Source organism: Notolabrus celidotus, chromosome 3 (assembly GCF_009762535.1).
Source record: "Notolabrus celidotus isolate fNotCel1 chromosome 3, fNotCel1.pri, whole genome shotgun sequence".
Lineage (NCBI taxonomy): Eukaryota > Metazoa > Chordata > Actinopteri > Labriformes > Labridae > Notolabrus > Notolabrus celidotus.
In genome coordinates this window covers 25476324-25496169 of record NC_048274.1, presented here as the reverse complement: position 1 = coordinate 25496169, position 19846 = coordinate 25476324, and the positions used below count along the sequence as shown (strand labels likewise).

General features: G+C 41.8%; 1 protein-coding gene across 2 annotated transcripts in view; it reads right to left on the bottom strand.

Annotated features, from left to right (window-relative positions):
- Positions 1–19846, bottom strand: part of esrrga (estrogen-related receptor gamma a) — a 197017-nt gene that overhangs the window by 24077 nt on the left and 153094 nt on the right. For both annotated transcript variants that reach the window (XM_034679776.1, XM_034679778.1), the window contains 3 exons: positions 16978–17094; positions 6035–6145; positions 2998–3180 (listed from right to left, as the gene is read on the bottom strand). In XM_034679776.1, the coding sequence (XP_034535667.1) occupies positions 2998–3180; positions 6035–6145; positions 16978–17094 (411 nt within the window). The remainder of the gene's footprint in view (positions 1–2997; positions 3181–6034; positions 6146–16977; positions 17095–19846) is intronic.

Sequence of the window (19846 nt, the reverse complement as noted above, 5' to 3'; positions counted from 1 at the left end):
TGGGAAAGAAGAGACACACACTGTGTCTGAAACCTCATTTTCCCCTTCTAATGACATATCAAATGTTTGCATATAGGCCATATCAGTATGGAAATGAGTGTGCACACACACATACACACTCAGCCTTAGAATAAAAGAACCAATCAAAGAGATATGTGCGTATATGTGTGTTGTCACAAGTCTCTAAGGTTGGGCGAGTCGGTGTGTCAAACATGACTTGCAACACACACACAGACACACACACGCACACTCACACACGTAGCCTAGCCTTGTTATCCGGGGGCCTGTCTTGCAGGCAGCCTCTCTAACACTGAGTGATGTTTAAATTAGTTTACAATTTAGCCTCCTCGCTATCCGCAGACGGCTCTTAACTCAGTGTGTGTATGTAATGTGGTTTTGTGTGTGTGTGTTTGTGCGTGTGTGAGCGTAACAAATTGTTGCCAGTACGGCAGACATCTAATGACTTCAAATTAGCTGCCTGGCGCTCGCCTTGACACGTTGTTACCACTGTTAGCAGCCTGTGTGTGCGTATATGTGCGTGCGTGTACGTGTGTGTGTATGCAGTGCTGCGCAGCCATATCATGAAGCATAAATTGGCTTCACCCTTCCTCTCTCTGCCTCTGTCTTTTTTCTCTTTGTTTCTCTGTCTCTCTCCATCAATTTGATTAAAAAAATTACTGTACCATGGCGAGCACAGACAGGCGTGTTCACATGTACAACCTATGAAGTTTGTAGACACACGCACACATGCACACAAACACACACACACACACACACACACACATGATTGACAAGATTTCATACAAGAAGGCTACATAAAAGGGTTAACATGTCTATTCTCGTCTTTTCCATTCAAGACTTAAGTCATTGTAGTCTCTTTATTGGTTGCCTCTGCAAGTTTGTGTGGTGTGTGTGTATGTCAATGTACTGTATGTGTGTCAGTCCGATAAAGACTGTTAAGGAGGCGTATTTCTTTCTGACAATCCTTTCCATCCTCAGTGAACGGTAGATCACTTTCTGTGTGTACATGTTTTTATGTGTGTATATTTGTGTGTCTGTGTGTGTGTTTGTAGGAAGGTGAGTATTAGATCAGTGTTCAGCGTTGTAAACAATGAGGATTTCATAAAGTGTTCACACACACACACACAAACACACACACACACACACACACACACACACACACACACAGAAGATGAAGAGTTCTATCTTTCTGTGTGAGCAGCGGATTGCCTCTCTCGTTCATCTAATCACGCTATCTTCTCTCCTCCGCCAAGCAATCGTTGTGCTTCGCTCCCTCCACACAGAAAGCAGCACACACACACACACACACACACACACACACACACACACACACACACACACACACACACACACACACACACACACACACACACACACACACACACACAGATGTACGTTACCCACCACATAACCTGGCTTACTCATCATACTCACTTGTAAAAGTCGTGAGCAAGGGAAAAATAAAGGCTTGTGCATTAAATAAACATCCTGTTTGTTTGTGTGTATGTTTGCATGGCTCTGAGGTCTCTCTCTCTGTCTCTCTCTCTCTCTCTGTGTGTGTGTGTGTGTGTGTCTGTGTGTAACATGCAGAGGATGGAAATAAAGAGAGACAGAGGGTAGGAGAGAGGGATAAATGGATTAAGAGAGAAAGCAAAAAGGAGTAAAACGCAGGTCAGGCAGATTAGAGGATAGGAGATGATATAGGAATGAGGCTATATGTTGTTTTGAAAGGAAAAAATAAATATTCAAAGAGCTATATTTGGTGTATAGATCAATATATATGTCTGCTTACAGCCCATATAGCAGCACATCGATCGATACACTAACAAGAAGCAGTGTATATTTCCATCTCTCCTTTTCTTCTTCTTGTCATCTCTTTTTCTCTCTCTTTGTTATTTTCACACTCATTGATAAGATATAAAACACATCATTGGAAGATCCTGTTATCCAACACCATTGACTTTACTGTTCTAGATTTACGCAGCATGACTGAGTGGTATTTATGCCTCTAATCTGGTGTTTCCCACTTTGCCCCCACATCCAGCGGTACTATTTGAGTATTATCAGCAGGAGGTGATTCTATTCTATTCTATTCTATTGTTGTCTATTGTATTCTCCTCCACAACCATATTTTCAGTGTAACTAATCTTTGCACTAATCTGTGTTAATCTGAGACACTGCTATTCTTTCTTCAGTGCTGTCACAGCGGGCTCCCTCACAAAACCAAAACCAGATTATAGCTTTCATCTCTGCCTCTCATACCTTTCTTTCCAAGTCGTCTGCTTTAAATTCAGATTTCACAGCCAGATAAATTTAATTTAATTTAACATACTCTATACTCCACACAATGCGTTACCCAATGTGGCTTTATATTTACTCTCATCATTTTATCTTGCTGTATATTTGTAAGACTTTTTTGTTCCTGTTAAACCAGTTCAAACACAGTTTACCAGTATAGTAAATGGTTTCAGCGGGATTTGTCATACACTGTACACAGTACAGTGACAGTAGACACACACAAACATACCCATACATACACAGGTCGAAGGTAAGGGGATTGGATTGATGGTTCAAAAGGTCAGAATTTATAAGTGTGTGTGTATTTGAGAAGGTGTTTGTGTGATGGTGTGATATAAGTGGACCATTTGGTTGGTCTGTTGGAGGAGTCAGGAGTTCAGACTGTCTAGGAGCATGGATTAGGGTGAAAGGTCACACCTTAGCACTAGGTGAACTTGTATGTATGTAAGTGGACCTGAACCTTTCTGACCTTGTACTTTCTCTGCCAATGCACAAGCATGTGTGTGTGTGTGTGTGTGTGTGTGTGTGTGTGTGTGTGTGTGTGTGTGTGTGTGCGAGAAATCTTCAATACTCTGGAACTGGGGAAAAAAGTATGTATGTCCAATCTGTATGTGTCACAACATGGAGCCAGATTAGGCTCAGTTTGAAAGTCAGGGTTCAGGGTCTTTTCTCTCCTACCTGGGATATGTTTGGCCCAGCCAATGTTGACCACCAGCTCTCTGTCGGCCAGGTCACACAGCGTAGTCAGGGCCTTGATGTCGCTGTCTGGTACTGTTGGGTCAGGCATGGCGTAAATCTTCTCTGGCTCGGCCACCAGCAGGTGAGAGACGATTTTGTTATCTGCAAGGCAGCCAAAGGCAACTGACATGACCACCAGACAAGGAGAAAGACACAGAGACAGAGAGATGGTGAATTTTTGCCGCAGTAGGCTACAGACTGTTCCACACCGAATCGGGGCATGCCTCAGAACACGGTTTACTAGATAACACATATGTCAAAAGGTTATTTCCCATGTTGGAAAAAAGCTGACTTGACCATTAGAGAAACAGAAAGTCACAGACATGTTGTATCAACAAAACACAAATCAGTTCAGAGTTATCCATGTATTTTACTCAGCACAAAAATATGATCCATATAGCATTTTATTCCTACATTTAAAGCTTCTAAATATTCAGCTTGCTTTAAAAAAAACAAAAACATTAAAAAGTATGGACGTCTTAAATAAGCTGAAAAAAAAAACAGATTTACAGTGTAATAATGTTGCATACAATGTAATGTATCATATAATTTAGCAGAATGAATAGATTGTAACCAATTATTTATATGAAAAATACAGCAAGAGTAAGCTTGTCTACTGTTTGTTGTCTACATGTTGATTTTATCAACGAGGAACCAATAGATAATTGATTTGATTCCAATTATTCAGCAGGACTACAGATGAATAAAAATGACTGAAAGGTTTCCTCTTTAGGAGATTCTTCAAGGTGTGTTTAAAGTCAATTACTACCAGTGATTCAGGCTGCACAAAATGCTGTCTTTTTGTATCACAGCCTTAAGAAGCTTTGCTGACACATACAGGAGGGAAAGATAACTCTGAAAGCCAAACAGCTCAGCTGGTAATGGTGACATGTGGTGATGAGATCTCTATGGCCCATTAGTAACAGACTGATACCCTGCTTCCAAATTAATCCACTGACTAATCAAGCATGGGAATAATAACAGAGGATAGAAGCACAAGAGGGGAGCGAGGGATGGAGAAAGAGAGGGAAAGAAATAAGTGAAGGAAAAAAAACAGGGGGAAGACAGACAGGTAGAAATAGAGTCATGGACAGATTGTTAAAGACAGACAGGAAGAGATGAGAGAGCGACAGCTAGATAGAGATAAACAGCAAGAGAGAGTGAAACAGAGTTGGGGGGATGAGTTGTGTATTGATCTAACACTGTCCACCACCAATTCTGTTACACACACACATACACACACACTTGTACATATATATTCGTTCCATCCTCTTCCCTCTAGCTCCAGCTCCAGGGTCGTTTGAGCCAAACCAATCCCAGTCACAGTGCAGTATCTGTGGGTAAATCTTATTTAATGTTTCCCTAATTAGAATCAATGGAAGCCCATTTCCAAACCCTGGGCTATTGTTCTGTTCTCACACAATCAATGGGGACGCTGAGGCTGGGGATTGGGCTACAGATAGATAGGCTGTGTGCGTGTATCTGAGAGACAGAGACAGAGGGACAGATTTGTGTGTGTGTTGACTGTATGAGAGTCTTTTTAACCCTATATATTTTATTGTTCAAGTGTAAGTTTTGTTTAAGGTCAGAGCTAGATTTTTACTTGTAAATGTATTTAATGCAAAGATGTTGATTTAAGAAAACAGCTCTTTCAAAATTGGACAAATCCTTGATAAACACTAACAGGATTTAAAAGCTAAATATCACTTAACCAGTTTATGGAAATTGGTCTATGGCACGATAGAGAAGCCATTCTGTTTGCTGGAACACACACTCTGCTCTATGCTCTATGTATGCAAACAAATACATTATAATCACACACACAGAGTGTGCATGCTTTATATTATCCCATCATTTCAATGATTAGTAGTGCAGAAGTCCTGGTAAGCTGCCGTGCAGCCATTCAGCATATTGGCCTAAAGCAGAATATGCTCCAGCTTTAAGCAAAATGGGCTTTGGGGACCAAGCTGCTAAACACTGCACTGCATGAGTGTGTGTTTGTGTGTATGGTGTGTGTGTTGTGTGTGAGCAGACGGTTAGCTAAAGAGCTAACTCTAGTTTGATGTGGTTGCCAGATTGGATTTAATCCGGATTAGGGTTCTGGCTGGTCCCCTTCCCTTCCTTCCTCTCCCTCCCTCCCTCCCTCCCTCCCTCCCTCCTCCCCTGTTCGTTCGCTCTCTCTCTCTCTGAGACATATTCCTATTTAGCTTAACTCTCTCTCTCTCTCTCTCTCTCTCTCTCTCTCTCTCTCTCTGCATCTCTCTCTCCATCTCTCTCCATCTCTCTCTTGTTCTCTCTCTTGTTCTCTCTTTCTCTGTCCACCTGTCTCTCTGTCACTCTCACTCTCTCCCTTGTTAATTTTTCAATCATCAGGTTTTGGCCATGGTCTTATTCTTTAAAAAACGCAGCCAATCCATCCGGCGCTAAATGAATACCTTTATAGTGAAATATTACACATATAAAATGTTATGACCCCAAACTGGTAGCAGTAGAGGCAGAGAGATACACTTGGTCTCAAACAGATGGGCTTCTCACTACCATGTCTATTTATGTGTGTGTGTGTGTGTGTGTGTGTGTGTGTTTGTGTGTGTCAGGGCTTGCGTTTAAATGTTTTTACTGTCCAACTGTCTCCATCAGGATCAGGACGGATGGAAAGGCAGGTCCTTATTTTTCTGGTCTCTCAACGTCAACTAATACACATTACATGAACACAACCTGCACATGACAATACGTTGTGCATGAACTTGAACATTTTCCTTTGTTCTAAGGAAGTTTTTCCTTGTGTTCAGTTGTTCCCTCTGCACAATATGCAAGATTCTGATGCGGCTGTAGCAAATGTGTCAGTGTGGAGATTTAAAGGAACAATCCACCAAGGACAGTTTACAAGATTCTGTCCTTGAGAATCACCACCCAACCTCAGGGAGAAAAGGGCCCATTACACTCACTGTTAAAAGTTACAGTTTGTGTGTGTTCTTACATGGCTTCTTGGGAGGCAGAGCCAGCTGTGGGTTCAGGTATGGACTGTTGTCAGCATCTATCCGGCGTTTATACTTTTGTCTCCCACCACGAACCCTGTCCAGACGAACACCTGAGAGAAGGAAGAAGAAGTGTTACTACGCTGTGCATGACACTTGATTCAAGCGAAAGAACACACATTTACTGAAGTGAAGATACATAAAAAGAAAGTGGAAATGGAGGGAGGAGAGAGAGAAAAATCCAGTCTGGAGGAAGACTGAACATGAGATCTGAGTGTGAAGTGGTGATAAATGTTCTGTTTCTGCAGTGCATGCATGTGTGTACACCTGTCTGACACGCAGGTACCCTCTTTTAAGTTCTTGTCAAGCTTTCTCAACCTGCGTGCCTCTTTTATTCCCCAACAAGATTAATTTATAGAGACACCATCTGAGTAAAGGGCCTAGCTCTCTCTCTCTCTCTCTCTCTCTCTCTCTCTCTCTCTCTCTCTCTCTCTCTCTCTCTCTCTCTCTCTCTCTCTCTCTCTCTCTCACACACACACATATTCTTTCTCTGGCTTTCTGACTCTTTCTCTGTCTCTTCCCCAATCTCTGTCTCCCTCTCTGTGTCTTGTTAATTAATTGACACAAAGGAGTCCTAATTTAATTAGGCCTATCTCTCAAGGGATTGGATGTTACCGTGGTTACCACTTAAAGATGGATAAGGAAGACAGAGGTGTCATGTGCCCCTGAGGAGGAGAGAAGAGGAGAGGAGGAATCCAAAAGAGCAGTCAAATTTTTCAAAATTGAATCTTAAGTATTTGTGGGGAAGATCTCAGATCGCTGTTGCAGAGGATAAAAAGAAAAAGTTGGAAACATGCCTCCTCATCTTTTCTGTTACCAACATCATCTCAATGTCAAGATTTAGAATGTAGACTGTGAAGGGATTGAGAGAGTACAGGACAGCTTCTCCAGCATACAGAGATTAAAAAAGTGCTGATCATGACCAGGACAGCACACCTCAGACATTTAACAGGAAAGAAAATATGTCAATGAGCAGGTTTGTGCATTCTTTAGTATTGATAAAATGTTCATAAGTTCACATGATTTGCTGCTGTATTTGTGTTTTGTACTTAACATGTGGCATCTTGTATGTGGCTGCAGATTCTATGACAGCATCCTAAAGTGGACTGAGCGATTCATTTTATAATGTAAATGTAGTCGTTTAGAAACCTCAAACTAGCTCTGGCAGCAGTCAGTGCAGTGAACTGAACATGGCATGCACTAAGTGTGTGTGCGTATGTGTGTGTGTGTGTGTACTTGAGACAAGAATAGGTAGACAGAAGGGCTGACAGTCCAGGTACAGTGGGGGGAGGCAGTGTCAGCAAACGGTCAAGAAACTCTTAGCACCAGGGGGTACAAATGCACTCACACACCCACTCTCTGCTTTTTCTGACACACACACGTTCACACAAAAAACACACTCTCATGTTGTGTTTGGATTTAGCTGCAACAAGCAGCTTGCTCAGTCTCTACCTGGGTCAGGGGCTGGTCAGAAGAGGAAGACAGACGGAAAGCAGAAGAGGCGGAGGGCAGAAGAAACGTGGAAAAGGTAGCTGTATGGACTTAAATCAAAATGAGTTGTAATGTGAATTATGCAGGAGGCACCAGAAGACTTCGAGATGATCAGTGGGCAAAAAGTTACGTAACTGCTGGAAGGGTTTCAGTAATGCATGCTAAGAAATTATCCTAATTTTGAAAGTGTAAAATTTATAGCAGTAAATGTTGAGATTCTGCTCAGCAATTGTTTGCTTACTGTAAATCTGCATAAAGATGAATGTATTGAATCTACATCTCTTGTGTTACATCCCTTTGCAGACACAGATTTCAACAATTACACACAAACTCTCACATGCAGACTCATTTTTTCTCTTCCTCACACCTAAAAGAACCAGCGTGTGCTGAGCTCACTTTATAAAGAGCCCTCTCTAACTACCTCATCTATTTTCCACCAAATTAACTCTCTCTCAGCACTGATTAATGATCAAATCTAAATGAATCAAATTAAAAATTGAAAATTATATTTCCAAAGCCCACAAAAAAGAGACAGGAGGAGGCTAGGGGGAGAGCGAGAGAGCTCTACCTCCTCTTAACAAATGAGCCTTCAAATCGTAAAGAATGGGCAAGAGAGGAGAGGAGGGAAGGACTGAGGAGAGGAGGGGTGAAGAGAGGGAGAAGAATCTTGGGAGAGGGGGAATTGAAGGGATAAAGAAAAGTGAGGAAAAAAAGCAGGAAAGGAGCAGAATAATTGAACAGTGGATGGGCAAGAAATGGAATAAAAAGGAGAGAAAAGAAATAAAATTTAGATAAAAATGATTAAAGCATAAAGGAAAGATTATAGTATAGAGCATAGGTTGAGAAATAAGAGCAAAGTGGAGTTGGGAAATGGGGTCTGTAATGGATGGGCTAGTAAACAAAAGAAAAAAATTGTATGGCACAGAAAAGAGGGGATGAATTGAGGGCTAATGAAAGGAAATGTGATAGAAATGGAACAATGAGAGAAAAGGAGAGATCCATGAAAAAGAGGAGATCCACAGAGGTTACACACCTTAATTATATCCTTTAATTATTATGTCAACTAACGGTGGGCCTCTACTCTGTCTACTGAATCTACTTCTACACCCCCCCACCCCTGAAACACACACACACACACACACACACACACACACACACACACACACACACACACACACTAATCAGCTGTAACATTACCACCTGCCTAATATTGTATAGCCCCCCCCCCCCCCCCCCCCTCTCATTAGGTCAGGACCAAAGTAGCTCTGACTTGAAGTGACATGGACTCTACTAGACTTCTTAAGGTGTGCTGTGGTATCTGGCACCAAGACGTAAGCAGCAGATCCTTTAAGTCCTGGACTTTGTAAGGTGGAACCTCCATGGATCAGACTTGGTTGTCCAGCACTACCCACAGATGCTCAATTGGATTGAGGTCTGGGGAATTAGGAGGCCAGGTCAACACTGATGTGCTGCGCCATTGTAGGCACTTTTGACTGTGGACAGGGGTCAGCATGAGCACTCTGACCAGTCTGCAGCTACGCAGCTCCACACACAATACATTGTGATGCACTTTGCTTTGACACCTTTCTATCAGAACCAGCTTTCACTTTTTCAGCAGTTTGAGCTCCAGGGGCCAAGTTCACCAGCTGGGTGTATGCCGGGGTGTAACACTATGTCGGATTCAGAGCTGAAAGTCACGACTGACCTAAAGTGAAGCCCCATGCACCAGTCAGATTTAAGTCCTGTTTGTGTTACACCTGGGTGTAACTTTTACGCCTAGGAAGGAGCAGAAGGTAGTCTGTAAAGTCAGACCAGTCAGTTTAACCAAGGTAATATAAGCAGAAAAACAATGGCAATGACAGTTTACAGACCTGTTTAAAAGATGATTGATGAAAATGAGTTAAGATAAGAGAGAGTAATCAGTGATCGGACCCTGCTCAGACAATGAGTTGATTTTAAGGTTTCATTTTGTCCACTGAGGCCTGTTTGAATTAATTGAAGAGCTCACTGATACACTCAGTGTAAATTCAAGTCAAAGAGTCAATTGCAGCTAAGTCTGACTTAAGACATATGACCCACTTAGTTCATGCCCAGCTGGTGCACTTGGCCCCAGTAGCTCTTCTGTTGGACCGAATCAGTGGTCATAATGTTATGACTGCCAATGGCCGATCTGTGTGTCAGAAAGGAGTCACTCTAACTCTTTCATTTCAGCATGCCCACAGTACCTTCAACGTCTGCTTCTTTTGAAAATTAAAACCAAAGTAATGCACCTGTTTTCACACACAGTTGTTACAATGTAGCTTTGATCACATGCACACACACATTCATGCACACACACACTCATGGTGACAGTGATGAAGGTGAATCTTTCCTATCGTGGGAATATTGCTACCTGTCGATAGTGCGATCTGCACTGATCACATCAGCGTAGATTTTACACGCCCATAGCGTCACTCAGTGTCAGCATATGTGTGCGTATGTGTGTGCGCGTGTGTGTGTATCTTAACAGTTGAGGGATTGCTATTGAAATGCCTTTGACACCTAAGTGCTTTTGAAGAGAGAACCTGCAATAGAGGGAGAGAAAAAGCAGAAAAAAGGGAGAGAAGACACAAAATGGATTGATTTCAGATGGTCAATGATATGATAAGAGAATGAAAAAGGGAGGGAACAGGAGTGAGGGATAGAGTGCAGAGAGAGGAGTAGGAAGACAAATGAAATGATTGATTTCTGTTGATAAAAAAGGAGAGAAGAGAGATAGCATAAAGAAAAAGAGGAAGAGGGAATTTAAAGAGGCAGAGATGTGGGAACTGAGAGAGGGAGAGAGAGTTTTATGGTAATTGAAGTTGTAACAGGGTTGAAGTCTCTCTTCCACCTCAGACCAGGTTATCACCTTATGCTTCTGAGAGTGTGTGTTTGTGAGTGTGTGTGTGTTAAACCTGCAGTGTTGATGTAATAACATGAAGGGTTTTCCTATGTGGGTTAAAGAACTGATGGGCGAGTAGATTGGGTAAGACAACAGACCCATTTAAATCTGCTGTGTGTGTTTGTGTGTGAGTGTTCCTCTTTGTGTGAGAAAGAAGGGACATCACAGTTAAGTAGTATAACACATATGTGCATATAGCTACAGGATTTTTGTGGTTAATGGTTAGGGTAACTTCTGACATCTAAGAAACAAAAACCGCATCAAGAGTTAAGTTCCTTGTTGTTTTATTTGGATATTATTTCTGCTAAAAAGTAAAGATTTGAGTCAAGAGCTTTAAGACGGAGAGCAAGAAAGCAAGCATGTGAGAGGGGTGGATTTGAGGTTAAGAGGGAAAGTGTGTGTGGTGTCATGCAGTGACGTTTGTTTAGACCAGAACAGATCAGAACAGCAGTGCCTGAGGCAGCGGGCAGGTGGCTGTCACTGGTGTGTGAATATTTGTGTATGTGTGAATGCGGGTATGTGTGTGAGAACATGTAAGCTCCCTAAAATAATGTTGTTTTTCAAAATAATGGCCCCTTTTTATTGATAAAGAAAACTCATTTATTAAAGGTTTAAGGGTGACAGATTTTGTTTTTGTTTGATTCTATAACTAACTTTCTTTGATTTGTTAAAATAAAATTTGCCATTATTGGCTGAAAATTGATGCTAAATTGTAGAAAAACACTTTGTATACTTATTTTCGCCATGATCTATTTTCATATTTCATGACAGAGCATCACATTCAACCTTGTTTGTTGTGACCATTTGTGACAGAATTTTTTGAAAGCATTGCTGTTGTAAACTTTCGACTACAGCTAAAAACAAAAGCTATGTTTGATTCAAGTCTTCTGTATGTAAATTGCTAAATTCCCAAACAGATTGCTTGCCACGTCCCTTACTTTTAAAGACAAACAGAAAGAAAGTGCATGTGAAAGAAAGCAGACCACTTAGGCAGATCACCCGTCACAGTATTTCCATTATCGCTCCTTTCTAGCCGGGATGCAACCAGATGCCACTCACACACATAAACACTCACACTCGCTCAGGACAGACGCTACAGGGCCAGATTTAGCTACAAGTGTCCCTTGGGGGAACACCAGACGCCACCAGTTGTCTGGCGCTTCCCTCCTCTGTTTCCCTCTGTCCTCTCCTCTCTCACTCATTCTGTCCTCCTTTAGTCATCCTCTACTTTAATTTGTCCCAAAACCCTGTTCTCCTAGATATCTCTCCTAGATTGAGGTGTTAATGTCTGTATGTGTGTGCAGCAATGAGATCTGATGGAAGCAGTCTGAATCATTGAGCTATGATGAGGGTTATGATGCAGACGACCAGCTGTATATCAACACCACACGCACGTACCAGAAACTCACACAGACTGAGGCCTTCCACCCGAACTCACTCATTAGGTCTTAAAGGCCATAGGGAGCATGGCCAAAGTTGGCATGAGCTTAACGTGTGTGAGAGTGAGTGTGTGTCTGTGTGTGTAAGTGTGGGGCAGTGTGCCAAGGTTTATATTTGCAGTCCGTGGTCTCTGTAGTAGTCTACCATCTGAATCCAGCTGGCCGTTTACAGCAATACAGAGACGGCGGCTTTGGTTTTGGTTTAAACACATTCTGTGTGTTTAACCATGATTCATCAGACACGCCATCATCAAAGCTGCTGTGTTGTAAGGGAGCAGGTCTGTCAATATGACCATATGTACAATATACATGCTGACTGAATATTGCTGGCTCCTGGACCGTGTGCCTCTGCCAAAGCTTTCATGTTCGAATGTCTGATCTGTGTTTTGTATTCTGTTCATGACAATTCCACGCATTACTGCTCAATTTGACTGCATTATGTCCGCCTTGCCTTGCCAGATTGGTAGAATAGAAATAACTGTGACAGCTAAAATACCTTGGCATGTTTGCAGCTGTTAAAAAAGAAGGAAATTCATTTTCTGACGTTAGGTTTGTTGAAATTGTATTGAACTTGCTAATTTTTGCTTCAATCAAATCTTTTTTCTGCTATAATGTCACTGTTCTCTTACTCTCCCTATCTCCTGGCAGATTTAAGCCCCGCCCCTGTGACCTTTTGGTCTTCAGCTGACGCATCATTATGACCTCATTAAAAATGGACAGACAGCCATTGCCAGAGGGGAAGTTCCCATAATATAGTCAGCCCCTTTAATTGCCTCGCTCCAGAAATTAGCTGCTACATATTGGTGGGTTGGTGCCCCATGTTCATTCATTCCTTCAGTTTACCCCCCTCAGTTCGCTCACTGCTCTCTTCTCATTTCGGAGAGAAACATTCAGTTTTCACATACTCTGGACTCTTTGTGTGTATTAACATGATCAGTCGTGTGTTTAAAAGAGCATGTAAAGAAAAAGCTCCGATCTGAGTTGATTTGCTAACCCTCTGGCCTCTTGTTTGTCTCTCTTTTCTCTCACACACAACCAAACACACACGCTTCCTTGCTGCCTCGCTTGCTCTTCATCTCACCCTCTCTGTCTCCCAGGGCGACAAAGCTAATTTGAGGCAGATCTTGCCCTAAGGGGTAAACTACAGCACACACACACACACACACACGCGCGCGCGCACACACACACACACACACAAACACACACACACACACACACACACACACACACACACACACACACACACACACACACACACACACACCTCCACCCCACTCACACTCCATCTTTACCACTTCATCTTCACCTTTCTCCCCTTGAGCTAGCCCCCGACTGGAAAAGTTAGCTCTATTGCTAACTGATCTAGCCTTGTACCATTACCATATATGCATTTCTGCTTCAACATGCTAACACCCAGAAAGGCAGTACAAAGTACACAGCAGGCAATGTCTTTTTATATTGTGTGCCCTAAGGAATGTTAGTAAGGGGTGATATATTAATAACCACGTCATGAATCAATTTTCTGTCAATGTGTGTGCTGCTTTCAATGAAGATGTATGTTACTCCTGATCAATTGTTGTACTTCATTAAACTTGATTTCACTAAAAATAGGCCTGGTTACAAGCAGCAAACTCTAGAGCTGAAAAATGTAGCTAATATGGAGGCACACTAAATTGCAGTTCCTTGAGTGTCCACTTGAGGCTGGCTGCAGAAGCTGAAGAGACTCTATTAGGTCCTATGTGAAAATGCCTAAACAGCAGAAATTGATGTTTACCACCTGCTTCAAAAAACGGTGAACCATAACACCAACCCCCTTTGGAATATTACATTATTTGGAATAACTGTACAGGTGGTCTTAGAACATACCCATTTTTAAAAAGGCTCATACTCATACATAGATTTGCATTAGAAGGGGCATGGCTGTGTTGATTGACAGGTCAACACAGTTGTTGCTTTTTGCTACTTAAGTTGGAGACAGCCTCAACTCCATGTCTTTATTAGTGTCTACAGCATAGACATAGAAATAAGGACGTAGTATCCGTGACATCACCCATCTGTTTCTGAAGCCCTGTTTTGAAGCCAAGCGTTGGTGGCAGCCATATTGTTGCTGTCGAGCGATTGTAACGTAAAGCGTCAACAGCTACAGTGTTCCCGCCTGTCAATTAAGTCAGCTGTGCCTCTCATTGGAAGACTTGTAATCTCAATATTTTTTTAAATTGTCGCGTTAGAAAACCCCCCCCCCCCCCACAGTGTGTGCCGATTGAGAATTGAGCTATCCAGACTGCACTTGTCTTTTGTACCAGGCTGTAAACATGTTTATTTCTGCTGTAAAGATTGTCTTATTTATTTAAATTGGTGTGTATGTGGTTTCCGGTACTTCCAGAGCCAGCCTCAAGCAGATCCTCGATAAACTGCAGTTTTTAGCACTTCCGCATTGGACTCATATTTTTAGACCAGAGGTTGCCACTTGGTCTACAGTGATGGACATAAAGTGGAGAATAATCTTTAGGCTTCATTATGCCTTGGAGTCACTGAGACTACATCCATGTTATCTACAGTCTTTTGTGGTGATATGAATATTTATTATCTCTGAGTCACCTGACCATGTTTTGTAAAAAATAAATAAATACATGTATGTTTTCAAGATGAGAACATCCACACAAGGTTTTAAACACAAAGAATGTATATCTGTTATGAAGGCTAAGTGTAAAGGTTAAAGTAAAATGCATACATAAGGCGTCTTTGTAATGGTATTGATCTTTTCAAATTTCCCAGTTCAAGAAGGGTACAAAAAGGAAAATGTAGGAAAATGAGTATATCAATTTTCCAAATGACCCTTATTCATATGTAGAGCGGGGCCTCCTGTATTAAATTCACACCCAGTACAACAAATGGGGTGGCTGTGGTCTGTCATGTTGATGTATATATATGTAACCCTAGGTATGTGTGTGCGTGGTCATGATATATGTGTGTGGAGCAGAGGAGCAGCAGCAACAAAATGCAGCCATAGTTCTGCTCTCTTATGGCTTAGAGAATAAACCACATCCTTATGAGTTACATTCACAAGCACAACTACACACCTCTTTCTCTCATTGTTAAACAAAAACATTTTTTTAAAGAACACGTTAAAGGGAAACAAGACCCAAAAATATTCTCTTCTGCATGACGGCTCTGTCTGGAGTTTATTGATAAAGCAATGTGGTGTCTGTGTCCAGAAGGAGGATGCCGTCTGAGCTGTGTGAGCTGAGAGACTGTTGGAGCTGCCAATAATACATGCACTTACACGTGTGTGTGTCTGTGTTTGTGGCCACACACACATGCACGAGACAAAACAGGAGATGAGACATGGGTTCTGCCGATGTCAGATCGACTGGGAGAACAAACGCTACGACAGCAGCTTGTTGGAAATGTGTGTGTGTGCACAAAGGTAGAGAGACAGAAGAAAAGAGAGAGGAATGGATATGCTTTGCAGTGAAGTAAAACTGTGGCTGTTGGAGGCGGTAATCATTTTTTACTTGTGCAAGAGTGTGGGTTTAAGTGTAAATTTGAAGCTCTGAGGTATATTTTATTATCAATGTATTTATACTTTCAAATTTTCATCTTTCTAATGGCACAAACACACGTTTTAGATTTCTTATCATTGACTTTACTGCAGTTTAAGACATAAAAATGTGCATGTTTTTGTTTACCTCCTGATATCAGGGGTTCACCTAACAATGTTTGAGGGGGTACAAAGCTGCAGGTTTGGATGAGTGTTGTGGTGCCAACAGGATGGAGAGAACAGCAGACTAAGAGGATAGATGAAAGAAAAGCAGAGGAAAAGCAACAGAAACCATGCACTAAAACTGAGTGGGAGAACTGGAGGAATAGATGAAGACAGGAATAGATGGAGGGAGGGCTGGCAGGCGTCGGCAGAGGCACGCTCCCTGACCACTGTAAGGAAGGGGGCGTAGGCCAGGTCTCCCATCAATTACAACCTTGACCCTCCTCTCTTCTCCTTTCTCTCTCACACACACTTTCTGCTTCATTCAACCATCCTCCCCCTGCCTCTCATCCTCCCCTGGTCCCTCTCCTCTGCTCCTATAAATCAATCTCTTTTCCCTCCCTTCCTCCTCCTAGTTTTCTCCAGCCTCCCCTCTCCTGCTCTGCCTCTCTCTCTTTATCGGCCCTCCTCTTCATCCCTCGCCACTCCTCTCCCTCCTTTCATCGTTGGAAGTGCAGTGGGAGTAGAAAGGTCAGAGGTGGGCAAACGAGAGGGAGAGAAAGAGGCAGAGGCATCAAGGGAGTGTGAAAATGAGAGAGTGAGTGTATTTAATCAGAGTGGTGTGGGGCAGATCATGTCTCTAGTGTTTTTGTACCTTCCCTCAACGCTAAACAATGGCTAAATGTGAGGATGCAACTTCTTTGCACTGGACCTTTACATGTAATCATGCCCTAGGCAATGATTGTATGTTACTTTTATAGGCAGAAGTTGAAAATGAACATAGTAGAAAAGAGAATAATACAGCAATGGTGAGATAAAGAGGCAGACAGGTGTCATGAATAAAGATAGAAAACTTGCTGTAAACATGAGGATAACCATCAGTAAAAGTGGTGATTACAGTAGACATGGATTACAACATACCAGGTTTTAAAAGGACAATTAACAATAATTTAGAAGTGTTACATGTAGCATTGCGTAATCGCTTGAAAACATGGTTCAAGTTTGATCTACTTCAGTACATTTACAGTAAACCAATGACACCATATTCATATGTAAGGCAATGATGATTCTCAGACTTTAGACCACAGTTCTTCTCAAGGATATTTGACTATATTCATTCAATTTTTTTTGAATAATTAACAAGCTTTCCAGAGCTTTTTGGAGCATTCAAAAACTTATGTTTGAAAACTATTAATTAAGGTCGATCTCTTGCAAAATAGAGCCAAAAGAGACAGCCAAAAATTGTTCCAAAAACCTAGTAAATAGGCTTTTAATGCTACATGTAGCACAGTTAACAGATAAAGATAAGGAAGAGACCTTTTCCCTTACCCTCCCTCAGCATGCCCACTGTCAGACACTTCATGAAGCGGCAGGCCTGGCACGACTTGCGTCTCCTCTTGGTGATCTCGCACTCGTTGGTGGCTGGACAGCTGTACTCAATGTTGCCTGTATGTAAACATGTTAGAGTAAAAGAGAGAAGGGGGCTCATTTTAGACGGATACATCCACAAAAAGACACACACTGCTCAACACAGTCTTTGAAATTCCACATTACAATAATGAATGGACAGATACAGAAAAATGTATAGATGTCTGTAGACACTTGAATACAACACAATAACCCTTTGTGAGTATTGAAGCAGCTACTTAGGTCTTGACCTCTGACCCCTTGACAAACTTTCATTGGCAAGGAAGCAGATCTTTAATCCCATGGTTTAAGTTTGAATGAATGAGCAGTCCTTTTATCAGTGTACAACTTGTCAGTAGATGCATCAATGATTCAAAGTGAGATGGAAAATAGACTGTATATGTATGAGCAGGTGTCACTGCTAGGAAAGCTGAGGTTGCGTGACAAGCTTGAGTACACTCAGAGTAACAATCCGGTGCAGGGCTCAGGCTCAGATTATCAGTTGATTTAAGTCCATTAACTTAACAACTCTGCCAACTAAAACAACAACACTTGAGTGTGTTAGAGGTTAATACCACTTTTACCTTGAATTGATCACTGCCTCATTGTTTCTTCCTCTTTCTTGGAAAGGACTTCTGACTTATCTACAGTGATTTATGAAACCATTGTTTTGGTCATCTCTGATCATACATGGATGTCTCTTCCTCTGTGTTCTTCAAACTTCAATATAATAAAGTTAATTGATTTTCTGATTTCCAAATGTGTTTGTTTCTATACCTCTATTTCCAATCGTTAAAAAAAGCCTGTTTTTTCCCTCCTTTTTGCCATTCCTGTTTTTCCTGCTGTTTGTTTTCTAATTTTCACCCTCCCTCTGCTCCACTTCTGCTCATTTCTTTCACTTAGTTATTTGCTTCCCACCAGCCCAGAGCCGAGCCGAGCACATTGTTTGATTCGTTCGGACATTTTTAGGCTGTTAAAGGATTGCTCTAAACACTTTATTTGTTTAGGGAGGTTTATTCAATTTCACAGAGATGTTAACCCAAAATTATAAATTGTTTCCTTCCTCCTGTGACCACCTGACAATTACAGTAACCCAGGAAGCCGATGCATCTCCCACTGAAAGAGAGTAAACAGTGATTACTATTGACTGCTGCTGTGGAGAGGATGTTTCTCATTACTGGGCTGATTAAGGGGGCTAGTTAGCTTGGAAAAAGGCTAAATGCACTAACACTCCTTAATGGCTGACAAGATGCTCATTAATGGGCCTTGTTAGTTAAAGTAAAGGCTAAACATGCTAAATGCTAGGGGGATGGCCCTTGTAGTCTAATGGACACCACTAATGGGACTAGTTAGCCGACACCCAACCTTTACATGCTGATGATACAGAAAGAGCAGATTAATTCAGCTATTAAGAGGGACACTTAGCTAGCACTGAAGCTAAATGTGCTAATGACATGGAATCTGCGTGGGTTAATGGGTGGTCAGTAAAAAGCCTTGTTAGTGCGAGGCTAAACAGGCTAAATGGATAACTGCAGTAAAGAGCCACTTATAGAGAGGGTAGCAAGAAGGCTGAATGTGTTAACGTATGCTGAGTGGTACTGAGAGAGTGGGCTGCAGTAGGCAATAATAATAACCAATCTTGTTGCTATTTTATTAAAGTGACACCTTGGACAGATATAGCAAATTTGTTAAACTTTAATTCACAGTAACTCAACCAGAAGTGTAATACACTTAGCTGGAGAATATCTGTGTTAACGGTATCAGATATAACAAGCTGTTAAAGAGAGGGTAGGTTTTGCAGGCTCATATTTCAGATCCATACAAAGGCATGTTTTTCAACTATGCAGCCTGAGTATTATCTAGCTGTATGCTCTTCAGATGCTCAGACATAAGCATACAAAAGAATTTAAAAAGGAGGGTTTATACCAAAATGGCATAGCTTTGTGTCTGTGTGTGTCTTTATTTCTGTCTTTTTATGTCTTATTGTGCAGTGGGCCGGGCTCAGAGCAGAGAAGGTCTCAGAGCTTTCTATGTATAATGTGTGAGCTTGTATATGTGTCTGTTGGTGTGTGTGAGGAGGGATATTCGAGGGCCTCAAATCCCCTGCAATCTCCTTTGAGATGTGTGTGAATGTCCACCTGCTGCATGACAATTGACCACCATTGTACAGTGTGCAATATGTTGCAACAAGGTTAATCTAGGCTGGAATGAATGGAACACCATGCATTAACACAGTTTCATTATAGCCCTGTACTTCACTAACATACCTCCAAACTGCTTCAAGGAAAAGCTCGTATTAATCTTTATTATTAAAACTGTGTGACAAATAAGGGTGTTTTTTAGGGCACTTCATGGTTTAATTCCTAAAAGGACCAATTTCACCGCATTATTGACTTATTCCCATTCATTACCTCACCATTATCTGTCTCATCTTCCTCTTTCCTGCTCATATCTCCCTTTTTTCTTCCCTCTTCCCATTTTATCTCCCTATCCCTCCCTCTCCAACACTTTACCCTCCTCCTCACTCCCCTTTATCCCTCTCTCTCAATAAGGGAGTGATAGATGCAGGTTGTCAGGTGTCGCTGGACTGACGCCACAGAAACAGCAGCTGCCAGAGCCACTTCCTCCATGCTGTGACACACACACACACACACACGTACACGCACACACATACCGCTACTTCCTTTTTAAATCCATGTGCCCAGTCCATCCTCTCCTTTCTCTCCTTTTTCTCTCATTCCTTGTTTCAACTTGTTGTGTATCTAAACCCATGTACACACCTCTTCTCAAC